This window comes from Miniopterus natalensis, chromosome 8, assembly GCF_054644295.1.
Source record: "Miniopterus natalensis isolate mMinNat1 chromosome 8, mMinNat1.hap1, whole genome shotgun sequence".
NCBI classification, from domain to species: Eukaryota; Metazoa; Chordata; class Mammalia; order Chiroptera; family Miniopteridae; genus Miniopterus; species Miniopterus natalensis.
This window is the reverse complement of record NC_142088.1, coordinates 22,833,880-22,848,195: the sequence shown is the minus strand read 5'-3', so window position 1 is coordinate 22,848,195 and position 14,316 is coordinate 22,833,880. Positions and strand designations below refer to the sequence as shown.

Here is a 14,316-nt window from a genome sequence, read left to right as displayed (position 1 = left end):
TCTTCATGAAAAGAAAATCCCAGCTGTTCCCACAGTCTACAGCCACTGCCAATGGTTGTACTGGTTGTGCCTGTATAGCAGCTCCTGGCTCAGGGTGAGCTGGGGCTGAAATCCAGCCAGTTTCCCATAGACCTGGCTGTGTGCTCTGGCTCCAGGCTAGGTCAGCCTGCAGAATCTTCCCAGAGGGAAGGGTGCTTTTTTCTGATTCATACTCCAGAGGGGATGCCCTTTATTTATTTTATACAAAGGTACTCAGTGTGTTAACAGTCCCCTGATTTTGTGACTGCATTTTGAATCAGGTGAGGTGATATTTGAATGTCAGAAGAATTTTAATTTATACATCTTGGGGCAATAAAGGTTACACACATACTTGCATGCAGATATATATCCTAAAGTAGATTATTTACAGAACTTAGCAAAATACGGAGGTAAAAGACAGCAAAAAATGATTACGTGTACAGTTCTTCGGGCAGTCCAATGAAGCAAAGTCCTCGGAACAGATTTCCTTAGTGCTGCGGCGGGCGGTGTGGTTGGTAGCACCTTAACTATCCTAGGCGACTTTTTTTGCTTGTTGGTGTGCTCTTTTTCTTTTCGGACTCTGGACTTCGGATTTTCCCTCTTTAATACCTCTGGGAAGAGGGATGGCTTAGAGTTTTTCCCAGCTTCCACAACTTTGTATTTAAATGATTGCGATTCATGGACCTTGGCACATTTTTCATTGAAAATTTCACTTGGTTTTATATAAAGAGCTTGTATTTCCTTTTCGTAATGTGCAAACGTTACTGACTGTTGCTTTTTGTTGTTGTTGTTACGTCCTTTCAGTCTCTGACAAAACTGGTCTAATTTCGAGCTCTCCGCGGCCTCCGCGCTGAAGTGAGCGCGCGCGCTGCTCTGCCTGGGAGGGGGCAAGGCCCTGGCCGCCTCGCCGGCCTCCGACGTCCTGCAGGAAGGGCTTCCAGGCCAGGGCGGCAACCCCGCTTCGGGTTTGTCCTGTGCCATCAGTTTATAGATATTATGCTCCTTTTTTTCAAGCGACTTCATTTTCAGCGTGCTTTCAAAGCAAACATTTGCTTGAGGGACTTTTGATTTACCACTCCAACTATGTATGGTTTGAATCTCTGTCTTAAAATCAAAATTTTCTGCTTGAGGAAGCTTCATGAAACCATGTTGTTCTCTTTGTTTCTTAAGCACTATAGCTGTACGTCCATCTGATGACTTCTTTAATGGAACTGCTTGGGTGTTTCTGTTGGAAGAAGGTTGTACTTTAATTAAATTCAGTGTTTCCTGTTCTGTAATTATTGATGTATTTTCTTTAATATTCTGTAAGGGAAAATACTCCTTTTCTTTCTTTCTAGTTAATTCTGTTTCTACAACTCTATCCTCAGGAGCCTTTTGTACAGTGGCTTGATGAACAATATTTGAATATTTATTTTGCTTTTCTGAATGTTCCTCCATAAACTGATTTTGATCTCTGAAAGATAAATCTGGCTTTATACATTTTAACGATGTGGAACTAGGCTTAATCAAATTTATATGGCTGCTGATTCCCTCTACTTGCCTTTCAATCATTACTCCTGATTTTGAAAGTTTTTCAATAAAAAGTATCTGGAGGTATTTGCTTAAATCAGCTTTTAGATTTAATAGTTCATCATTTTGTGATAAAGCTATAAGACAGTTTTGTAGAGATTTATTTAAAGGATATTTCATGTTTATTTCAAGCCTTCTACCAAAACTCCCCTTTGAAATATCTTGTCCTAACTCGTGAAAAGATACCGAAGCACTTCTAGTCCTTAAAAAAGATATGTTTGAGTGGGTAGATTCAGTCTCTTTAAATAAACTGCTTTCTGAAAGGTTTTTTAGGAAATAGTTTTGAAGAACTTCATTTAAAAAAGATCTCAGCCTTATTTCCAAATGTTTATCTATGAAATGATGATTAAAATTATTTACAAAAGATACGGTTTCTTTTACAATTTCTGAATATTTCTCCAGAAAAACATTTTGCCCTTTTGGTTCTGCTTTCTCATTCATCAAATACAGGTTTTGACAGATTTTTGGTAAGTCCTCTTTGGTGATATGTCCTGATTCTGAAAGTCTTTGTACAAGGTAATGCTGGATATGTTTACTTAATTCAGATTTAAAATTTTTTATTTCTGACTCTGAGAGTGCTTCTAGAAATACCCGCAGCTTTGGATTCAAACAAGGTTTTCTGTTTAATTTGTCTGCTTTATCAAAATTATCTTTGATTTCTTCAAGGTCTTCTGCATTATTTAGAAAAGGATGTTGAATTAGTCTTTCTAATTCTTTTTCTGGTTGTCTTCTCTTTTCAGACTGATTATATTTTAAAAAAACATTAAGTATGTTTTTGAAAAAGGATTTTAACATTATTACATCTGGCTCATTAAGTTTACCCAATAACAAGTTACTTAAATTTTCTAAGGTAGAACTTAGATCATTTTCTTCTCCATCAAGCTTCTGACCACTACTTGGCAAATCTGTTTTTTTATCTGGTGTTGACTGATATTTTGAATCTTGTGGGGATGTATTTTGGCTTTTATCTATAAATTCGACTCTATTAAAAAAAGAAGTGGATTCTTTGGGAATGATGGCTATATTCTGCTTTGAAAGAGAGTATGTTTTGCTTTTGATTTCTGAGTAATCCTCTGTGGAGTCCTTTGGCTTTTCTTCAGCAAAGGCTGTCTCTGTATCCAGCAAAGAACTCTTCTGGTATTCTTGACCTAATTCTATCACTTTGATGATCCCAGATTCTAAAAGATTATCTACAGGAAGTGTTTGTATTATCTGGCTTATAGCAGACTTGGCCTCTGGCAATTCTATTTCATTATAGTTTTCTTCATAGTGAACTAGAATATTTGAAGAAAAATTCTCCCAAGCTGTGAGTAATTGATTCTGCCAGTTCATCTCTGACTCACTCGATCCTTCCACACCCATCTCCAGCTTGGAGAAGATTGGGGCCGTGAATATTTGCTTTAAAACATAATCATGTGTGATGTCACTGAAACCTGACTCAGAGCTAGACAGTTTACTTTCTAAATGTTTCTTTTTGAAACTACTCTTTTTTTTTATTGGAAAAGTTATCTCACCAGCCTCTAAGCATTTTTCAGAGACAAGCGCTCTTTCTCTCTCTGGAGAATTTCCTGGCCCATCTTCTGAAAGTGAAACTCCAGGAATATCTTTAATTATTGGATTTACAAGCGACTTTGAATTCAAAATGTCTTCTTTTGAAAGCCAGCTATTTAAATCTTGGATTTTTTCAAGTATTTTGTCTTCCAAACTACTTGATGGTTTGTCATGAACACTCAGAAGTGGAGAATTATGACTTTCCCCTCTTGCTTCGGTGTCCATAGGAATTCCTGGTTTAGAAAATAATTTCTCTAAGTGGTCTTGAAGATTGTTACTTAAAACTGACTTGAGCATCACTGATTGTTTTAAGTGTTCTTCGTGGGGAGTAAGACTTAATGATTTTGAGAGTTGACATATATTTACATTTTCAGTCGGTGATGACTCTCTTTCAAAGTTTGGTAAAGATACACTTGCTAGTCTTTCCTTTAACTGATTCGTAATATCTAAACTCTCTGTTGTGGTGATGCTAGGATCACAGGCTAGGTTACCCTTGGCGCCCACAGCCTCGGCGCCCACAGCGTTGGTACCGAGACCACTGGGCCAGTTTTCATCAGTAGGTCTTGGAGCTTTCGAATGTGTCAGGTAAGGAGGATCTTGGTCTTCATGCTCTATAACCTCTGCATTTAAACTGTTTCTATATTTGGGCCGATCCTGGTTGTTCCTTTTGCTGACTGACATTTTGTTGTTTATATCCCTTAGGAAAGAATCAAAACTGTTCTTGGTGTTGAAATTCTGTAAAATTTTAAAAAAAGTAAGGAATTCTGTAACATTTATTTTGAATTTATAGTACACTTTCTAGCTAAGTCTGTGAGCAACCTGTCAATTTATCTACTCATCCTCCCACCTTCTACAATGAGAAAACTAACTTTAGTTATTTTTAAAATATTTGAAATTTGAATGCAAGTTTTTCAAATTCCTAACTCTGATACTATTTTGTGTCCAAGAGCATTTTGCCACCTGGAATATTTGTAAATATTTAAAAGGCACTCACAAATAGTTCTTTTATGGATTCAATTTCCGGTGTTAGCTGCATTTGCTTAAACAATGGTTAACATCAGGATCTAAGTCCTATCCATATAAATATTTACCATTTTAGTACCAATTTAGGAAATTAAAAAAAAAAAAAAAAAAAAGCAAAGTAGTGTATGTCCCAGTGAAAGGATCAAAAATATTCTTTAAAGGCTGACTTGGCAGCATATATCATCTGCCTCTAAGTCTAAGAATTTCAACAATGATGAGTTCCACTTAACCCTTAGCACATCAGAGTAAAATCTGGCTTTTTGATGAATACTACATATGCCTCAGAAATGGTTCAGAGACAGCAGTACAGAAAATTCTTAATTACAGTGAAATTTCAGTGAGACCCTATAGGCAGTTTTGTAGCTCTGGATCGGACTATTCTGTCACTGAAACAGCCTTCAAAATGAAGCCTCTCATTCAAACCCTTTGTTCACACCACTTCTACACTATCCAATTAAAAAAGCAAAATGTGAAATAATCAGCCTAGAATTTGTTCTAGTTTACTTCACCTTACTAGTTCAAGTTTCATTTTAATGGATACAATTCATTATAACTGGTTTTCAAATGCTAGTTGATACCATGTGACAGCACAAGAATCCCCTTGGGTTTTTGAGAAGTACAGATTCCGAGGCTCCGTCTCTAGACTGAGATTCATTAGGTCAGAGGTGGGACCTGGGAATATGTATCTTTAAAAGATAGCTGGGTGTTTCTAATGAGTATTTCGGTTTTGGAGCCATTGAATTACATAATGTATTATGGAAGCCTAGTATTTAAGAATAATCGGTATTGGGATAGAATAACTCAGCACTCACCTGATATTTTGGTTTGAATTCTTTGTAGTCTGGTTTCAAAGCTGGTACCATGTGTTCTTTTTGTGAAAAAGCCACCTTATAAAAAGAGAAGTTTTAATTTTAGACTGCTTGTAATGAAAGAATATTTCCCAAGTTTCTCACAACTACTATACTTTTTTCCAATTATCAAAATAAATCTGTATATACAGAGAATCAGACATATATAATCTTAGCTTCCTTGATACTGTAATTATTCTATTGAATTTGTAAAATCAAAATGATGCACAGCAACTTCAAGGATAAACAAAAGTAGAAAACAGAACAAATTGTAATCTAATTTTAAAAGGTTGTGAAATACTTTCAATAACAAGTGGTATGTGATAATACTGAAATCACATTCTTAGTGATTCTCAGGACACAGAAAATGAAACCTTTTTAAAAATCTTTTTCATCATTCATAGAAGGAAACTGATAGACAATGTCCATTGGTTTACATACCAAGAAATATTTTAAATGTATTTCTTAAAGCCTTACAGATAACCATTAGAAAAATAAAAAGTAATGTCTAATAACCCTGAGAAAAATTATAGAGGGAAGATTTGAAATATTATAAATGCTTTAAAATCACTCATCTTTCCAAGTGTCATATCAACACACTTCACCTGAAGTTGATAAATTGAAAAATCAAATAGAATTTCACCTACATAATTTACAACTATAGTATAAACTTACTGAAAGAGCTATAAAGCAAACTGCTAAAAGTAGTCACCTTGGCGAAGCGAAACTGGTAGTGCGGTTACGGGTGGGGAAGGGTAACTTTCACTGCATTTTATACCGTTCTGTGCAGACTGACTTCTGCAGGGCTGTGCAGATATAGTTTTAATTTTTTAAGAGGCTTATAAATGTAAAAAATAATAAAAGGAATTCTTAATAGGGCATTGATTAAATCACTGTTGTACAGGCTCACAATGAGAGACAGTAAAATTTAGTGGTTTATAACACAGACTCCAGAGCCAGTCTGCCCATGTTTAAAACCCAGATTTACCACTTGATAGCTAGGTGTCCTTAGACAATCGATTAGCCCCTCTATCCATAATTTCCCCACATATAAAATAGATATAGTAATAATATATATCTCATAGGATTGTTGTGAGGATTTAGTGAGTTAATATATTAAGGCACTAATATAGTAGCTTTCAATAACAGTGTTGGCTATTATTAAAATAAAACCATTTTAGCCATTAAAGTAATAAAGTAGATATATAGGCTGTATAACACAATGTGATATTGAGTGAAAAATTAAGATGTAGGACAGTATGGCTAGTTGATCATGATAAGCAATCTGGAAAAATGTTGCTGGCATACAGGAAAAGTCTTTTTGCAAAACTGACTCAAGTGGAATAAGAAAATTTGAATAGACAATATTTTTTAAAATTTGTAAATAATTAAAATACATGACTATGCATTTGTCAAAATCCATTGAACTGTATTTCACAAAGAGTAAACATTAATGTATGTAAACTCAAACCAAAACAATAAAAAACAGGATGTTGGGAATCGAGAAATAATGCAGACAGTGACAAATGAACCTAACTGTATTACAAATGTAAGATATAACCACACTGAAAGCAGTAGGAGAAGAAAGGAAATGACCTTGGTAACTGGGTGTTTTGACTGGAAATTTTAAGGCTAAAGATAAAAGGAACAATGTACATAAAAAGTGTACTCTAATAGGTAAATTTGTTCTTTGTGGGTATAGTACAAGTTAGTAATTCTGAAACTGCTTTGCATATATATTGGGGTGAATGATAAGATCCATATATATCTGGATCTTATCACTCACTATCCATAAATAAATAAATGGATAGTGAATGATAAGATGCAGATTTCTCACTGTTGGAGAGACAAGTTACATACAGACAAACAAGAAGGGAAAGCTAGAATAAACTCTGTGATACAGGAACAGAATCAGAAACAGCAATATAAACTCACATTTAGCTAAATATATAAAGAGGTGGTTATATACAGAAATGACAAAATGGGGGTATATGGGAGTATTAGTAGAATCATGCATACTTGTCCTTTTGCAATTGGCTTATTTCACTTAGCACAATGTTCTTGAAGTTTATCCATATTGTAACATGTGACAGGATTTCTTTCTTTTTAAAGGCTGCATAGTATTCCACTGTCTGTATATACCACATTTTCTTTATCCATTCACCTGTTAATAGACATTTGGGTTGCTTTTACCTCTTGGCTATTGTGAGTAATGCTGCAATAAACACTGGTGTGCAAATATCTCTTTGGGATCCTGCTTTGAATTATTTTGGATGTATACCCAGAGATGGGATTGCTGGATCATATGGTAACTCTATTTTTAATTCTTAAGAGAGCTCCATGCTGCTTTCATAGCAGCTGCACAATATTACATTCCCAACAATGCACAAGAGTTCAAGTTTCTCCACATTCTTGCAAACATCTGTCTTTTTTTGGGGGGGGGGGTAAAAGATACTCTGACCCGTATACAGTGATATCTCATTGTGGTTTTGATTTGCATTTCTCTGATAATTAGTGATGGTAAGCATCTTTTTATATACTTGTTGGCTATTTGTACATCTTCTTTGGAGAATTATCTATTCAAGTCCTCAGTCCACTTTTAAAATTGTATTTGTTTTTATGTTGTTGAGTTATAGAAGTTTATTATACATTCTGGATATTAACTTTTTATCAGATATATGATTTGCAAATATTTTCCCCCCACAGTGTAGGTTGCCTTTTCACTCTGTTGACTGTTTCCTTTGATGTTCAAAAGTTTTTAAGTTTGATGTAATCTCACTTGCTATTTTTACAATTGGTTTTAAATGCTCTACAATGTAGGCCTCTCAAGCCACACCCAGATAAGGGCTTTGCTAATTTTCTCATGACAAGAGATAAGATAGTAATGCCAAAATTATGCTCCACTTGCCTTTAGAGTGGAAATACCATATAGTATTGACTTCATACAGAAAATCCTATCATTTAAACAATGTATTTTACACATTTAGAAATTCTACTCATTCTCTTATTTAATTTTATTTTTAAAATATTCCTTATTTATCTTATTTTTTAAAATATATATATCGTTATTGTTGAAAGTATTACAGATGTCCCTCTTTCCCCCCCATTGACCCCCTCCTTATTTTTTCTATGAATTTGTCATTAATTAATTAACAAGCATTAGGAGCACCTACTATAAACCAGGTATTCTTCAAAATTGCTCCCTTCTCCCTTCATTCCTTGCCTCAATGATGGGGTAACATTTAAATGTAATCAGCATTAAACATAATATATCTATTTAACTTTAAAGACAACACATTTTATGATGTTTGCTTTAGAAATAAAATACTTCATAAATAAAGAAAGAAATGTATTTGCTCATATAACTAGGAGATCTGGTTCCAGGGACTCAATGTGACCAAGTCACTATCTCTCCAGCTCTTTGTTCCTCTCTCTGTGTTGTCTTTCTTAGATATTCTCTCTCTTGGTAGAAAAGTGAGCACTGTTAGCTCTTGAAATAAAAAACTAAAGATTTCTTAATATTCTTACACCAAATTATATGATCATCCTTGCAACCACAGAGACAGTGTTAGGTTTGCCAGCTACAAGTATTGGAGCTGGGGCAGGGGTGATATCTTCAAGAGGGGATACTGACAGACAAAAATGTTAACTATATGGACAATTAATAAATAGTGTTGAGACAAATGTCTATCCATTTCAGCAAAAGTATCAGTATATTCTTAACCTTATACAAAAAATAAATATGCATTAAACGGATAAACATAAATTTAAAAGTATATACAAGAAAAGTAGGAAAACGCTGATATAATCTTGGGGAGGGAAACCCTTCTAAACAAGATATAAACTAACATACGAAGGAAAAGGTGCCAGATTTTACAACATAAACATTGAAAATTTCTATAAGGCCCCCAAAGATGTTAAAAAACATAGATAAAAAACATCATAGACAACAAAGTAGTTATTCAAAATATATAAAGCCCTCTCACACATAAATGAACACAACTCAATTTGTAAATATGGGAAGAGATTATAAACAGTCAAATAACAAACACAAATGGATAATTAGCACATGAAAATTGTTCACTCATTAATAATCAGGAAATGCACATGAAAATATCAATGAAATATCATTTTATGCATCAAATTAACAAAAACTAAAATAACCAGGTTCTGGGATACTGGGTACTTTCCTACATTTTGCGTGTAAATACAAATTAGCAAATCTGGTTTAAAGGGTAATCTGGCAGTTTCTATGAGAATGAAATATGTGCATATACTTTGACCCAACAATTCTACTTCTCATATTTATTCTATAATATACTTGTAAAGGTGAAAACAGATAATGCTTACCATTTAGCAATTGACTATTATGTTCCCAGCCCTTTAAAATTCTTTGAAATAGATGGTAGTATACTCATTTTGCAGATGAGAAAACTGAAACTCAGATGGAAAATGCCCAAAGTTATATGACCATGGAAGTGAAAGAATCTGGAGTTGAATCTAGATATTTCTGCCCGTAAAATCCAAGCTAGTTTCTCTTACCATCACCAAACACTGCTTTTCATTGGTGTGTAAAGTTAAATTCCTCATCCCTCACCACCTTTCTTGCATCCTGACCTTTGGGAAAATCTTTTAGCATCCAGTCATTGTTAGGGTTTAGATGGAAACTATTGAAGCCACATCTGGAAAGTCTTAATTTATGAAAGGGCTCTAAAAATGTGAAGAAACTACTGAAAGACTGTCACCTTAATCAGCCAAAAGTTGAAAGAGATGTTAGTCCTTTCCAATTCAGATTAGCACTCCAGAAGTTTGTCTCAAAATACTGCATTACTTTAACACACTACCTTGGTTCATTAAAAACAAAACAAACAAACAAAAAGCCCCTCTTCTTCTAATTTCTAACAGCTTCAAAGTTTATTTTATCATAGAATTCTGAAGGTTTTGTGACTTGTTTGTGAAGCAATTAGCTTAGACTTTTCGGAATTTGTTCAAGAATTCTGGTATGTCTTCAGTTTACAAACTGTTGCCATAGGAGATGGATTCTTTCAACCTTCTAAATCTGTTGATTGTATATAACCTATGTTTTATGGGATTATCTTATTTTACTTATTCAATTTACTTTTATCTGTCGTATACTGGGTTGACTACTGCCTTTAAGAAATACATTTGAGGTAAGTTTTCTTTTTCTTTATTTTTTGAAAATTCAACTCTTTATTTTGAAATAATTGTTGATTCATGTGCAGTTGTAAGAAATAACACAGAGAGCTCTTGTACCCTTCATCCAGTTTCCCTCAATGGTAATATCTTGTAAAGCTAGTAAAATATCATAACCAGGGTATTGATATTATAAAGTCAAGATACAGAGCATTTCCACAAGGATCCCTAATGTCCTTTTATAGATAGTAACACCCATTTCTTTCCTGCCTCCACCCCTACTTAATGCCTGGCAACCACTAATCTGTTCTTCATTTTTATAATTTTATAATTTCAAGAATATTATGTAAATAGTCATAAAATGTATCCCATTTTGGGGTCGGCTTTTTAAACTCAGCACAACTCTCTGGAGATTCATCCAGGTTGTTGTATGAAGCAATACTCTGTTCCTTTTTATTGCTGTGTATTATTCCATGATATGGATGTACCACAGTTTATTTAGCCATTCATCAACATCTGGGTTGTTTCCACTTTTGGGCTATTACGAATAAGGCTACTGTAAATATTTGTGTTCACGTTGTTTTTGTAAACATAAGACATAATTTTTCTGGGATAAATGCCCAGTAGTGCAATTGTTGAGTTACATAGCAGTTGCAATACATATAGTTTTTGTTTTTGTTTTTTTGAGAAACTGCCAAACAGTGCCAGGAGTGGCTGTACAATTTTAAATCCCCATCAATTTCTCCACATTTCAACAGTATTTGGTTTTATTACTGCTTTTTATTTTCGGCATGAGACTTAGTTCAAAGTTTGGTTTTGTTTACTTATGGATGTCCAATTGTTCCCACACCACTTGTTGAAAAATCTATCTTAACTCCATTGAATTGCTTTTACATCGTCAAAAATCATCTGGCCATATTTTTGTGAGTATATTTCTGAGATGTTTATTCTGTTTCTTTGATCTTTGTGTGTCTCTATCTTCTCTAATACCATACTTCTTGAGTCTTGATTACTGAATCTATATAGTAGACTTTAATGTCAGATAAAGTGATTCCTCCCATTTTCTTCTTTTTAAAGATTATTTTAGGTATTCTAGGGCTGTGCCTTTCTACATAGATTTTAGAATGATCTTGTCCATACTTACAAAAACCTGGAATTTAAATAAAATTGCATTAAATCTATAGGTCAATCTAGGGGCAACTGACATCTTTAACTATATTGAATCTTCCAATCTATGAACATGGTATGTCTCATTTTTTAGGTCTTTGATTTCTTCCATCAGCATTTTGTAATTTTTATCCTGTACATGTCTTGTTAGGTGTATAAGTATTTAATTTCTTTGGTATTATTATAAATATTATTCTGTTTTAAATTTTTGTTTCTGTGTGTTGTTAGTATATGGAAATATTGATTTTTGCTGTTTGATCCTTCAACCTTGCTGGACTCACTTATTAGTTCTAGTTTTTTGTTTTTTTGTTTGTTTTTGTGGACTCCTTGATATTCTCTATGTAAAAACCAATTCATCTGAAAATAGAGACAGTTGTATTTCTTCCTTTCCAATCTGTGTGTCTTTTATTTATCTATTACAATGGTTAAAACTTCCTGTACTATATTAAAAAATAGTAAGGCATACATCATTGCCTTGTTCCTGATATTGAAAGGAAAGCATTTAGTCTTTCACCATTAAATATAATGTAAGCTGGAGGGTGTTTTTTTAATAATGCAGATCTATATTTTTTTAATTTAATTTTTCAATTACAGTTGACATTCAATATTATTTAAATTAGTTTCAAGTGTACAGCATAGTGGTTAGACAATTATATAATTTATGAAGTAATCCCCCTGATATTTCAAGTACTCACCTGGCACCATACACAGTTATTACAATATTATTAACTATATTCCCTATGCTGTACTTATATCCCCATGACTATATTGTAACTACCAATCTGTACTTCTCAATGCCATCACCTTTTCCACCCAGCCTTCCAAACCCCTTCCCATCTGGCAACCATCAGTTTGTTCTCAGCATTTATGAGTCTGTTTGTTTTGTTTGTTCATTTATTTTGTTTTTATATTCTACATATAAGTGAAATCATATGGTATTTGTCTTTGACTTATTTCACTTATAAGCTAGAGGTTTTTACAGGTGCTCTTTATCAAGATGAGAAAGTTACCTTCTAATACTAGATTTATTGAATGTTTTTATATTATGGTTAGGTGTTGAATTTTGTGAAAAACATTTTTTGTCAATTGATTTGATCATATGATTTTTTTCCTTTAGTCTGTTGATAGGGTGGATTACATGGATTGATCTTCAAATGTTGAGCCAGCCTTGCATATCTGGAATAAACACCATCTATCATGGGATATAATTCTTTTTATATATTGCTGTATTGATGTGCTAATATTTTCATTTCAGATGTTGGTGCTTTGTATCTTCTCTCTTTTTACCTTTGTCAGTCTTGTTAGAGGACTATAAATTTTATTAATTATTTTGAGAAAACCAGCTTTCTTTGTTTCATTGATTTTCTCTATATTTTTCTAGTTTTCAATTTCATTGATGTCTATTTATTTTTTCTTTCTTTTTTAAATTTCACTTTTCAATTACCGTTTACATTCAATATTATTTTGTATTAGTTTCAGATGTACAACATAGTGGTTAGACAATCATATACTTTGTAAAATGTTCTTTTTTATTTCTTTTCTTCTTGGTCTGGGTTTATCTTGCTCTTCATTTTCCAAGCTCTTGAGGTGAGAGTGTAGGTGATCGATTTGAAAATGATCCTCTCCCAATGCACACATTTAGTGCTGTACTTCCTCTCAGTGCTGTTTTAACTGTGTCTTATCAATTTTGATATGTTGTATTTTTATTTTTATTCAGTTCTATGTATTTTTTATTCTATTTGAGACTTCCTCTTTGATCTAGGATTATTTAGAAATATGTTGTTTAACTTCCAAGTGCTTGGGGATTTTCCTGTTGTCTTTCTGTTATTGATTTCTAGTTTGATTCCGTGTTATGTAAATGAGACAAAGATGGCACCTGTATATTGCTGCGCCCACCCCCAGGTTGCTTACAGCAGGCTAAGACCCATTAGCCCAAAAACCTGTCAGATCCAAAACTAAATTTCATACACATCCAGTTGTTTTAGGCTTAACCAAAATAAGCAGATTTTTAGCTATTTAGAGCCAGTCTGCTTTACATACCCCATGAAACTGTGCCCAGCACATGCTATTTAGAGATAAGATAAACTCTGAGGGTATAAAGACCCCAAGTCTCTGCTGCCTGTTAGGAGTTCTCTGACCCAGAGACTCCCTGCTAGGTTGCTGAGTAAAATAAGTAGACATGCACAGCCTCATTAAATTTTATTACTAAGTTCAGAGAGGGACTCAGCTGACTATGCAGCCCACTGATACTACAGTGGTGGGAGAATCAGAGCTTTCTTCAGGAGAGTGTGAAAGATCAGCCCCCAGCTGAGCCCCACCAACGCTATCCGAGCAGGAGAATCAGGGCATCGCCTTGTTCTGCTGGGTGGAGATGGAAGACAGGCTGCCTGCTTGGTCCTATCACCATCTAATGGGAAAATCAAAGTGTATCACCTGCTCCCCAGGGGTGGCAGTGGGGGTTTGATAGAAGATCAACTTCCTGCTTATACCCACTGATACCACGTACGGGGAGAGGAGGAGAGTGGTTTTATCCATTGGTTTTTGGCTGGAGTAGGGTGCATACTGCCAAAACAAATTTCTGCTGTTAGCCCACCTTCTGGGTCCCTTGGCTACGGGGAACAGGCTTTCCTTGAGCTTTTTAATCTGTGTTTATGGAAACTTCTGGTTGTAGGCTTCTGCAGCATCCTTTTCAGAACATATGGGAGCCAATAAGGAAACTTAGAGAACTCACCACTATGTCCTCCTCAAGTCCCAAGATCCCCAGGCAGCCTACCTTTCTCTTTCCCTGTTTCAGAGACTTCCTATGCTTGTCTGTTGTGTTGTATATACATTTCTTTTAGGTGTACATTTTTTTAGCATGTACATTTTTTTCTCTTTTAGGGAAAAATAGAGCTATTTCATGTGGGCAGAACTGTTCTCCTCATTTTAATATAAAATTTCTGAGGATTTGTAGGTTTCTTTAGCACTGCTGTTTAATTGCTCAATA

The 14,316-nt window shown here is 34.3% G+C and overlaps 1 protein-coding gene across 4 annotated transcripts in view; it reads right to left on the bottom strand.

Annotated features, from left to right (window-relative positions):
• CATSPERT (catsper channel auxiliary subunit tau) overlaps window positions 1–14,316 on the bottom strand; it is a 61,228-nt gene that overhangs the window by 3,205 nt on the left and 43,707 nt on the right. For all 4 annotated transcript variants that reach the window (XM_016208845.2, XM_016208842.2, XM_087819666.1 and 1 more), the window contains 2 exons: window positions 4,974–5,048; window positions 454–3,873 (listed from right to left, as the gene is read on the bottom strand). In XM_016208845.2, the coding sequence (XP_016064331.2) occupies window positions 454–3,873; window positions 4,974–5,048 (3,495 nt within the window). The remainder of the gene's footprint in view (window positions 1–453; window positions 3,874–4,973; window positions 5,049–14,316) is intronic.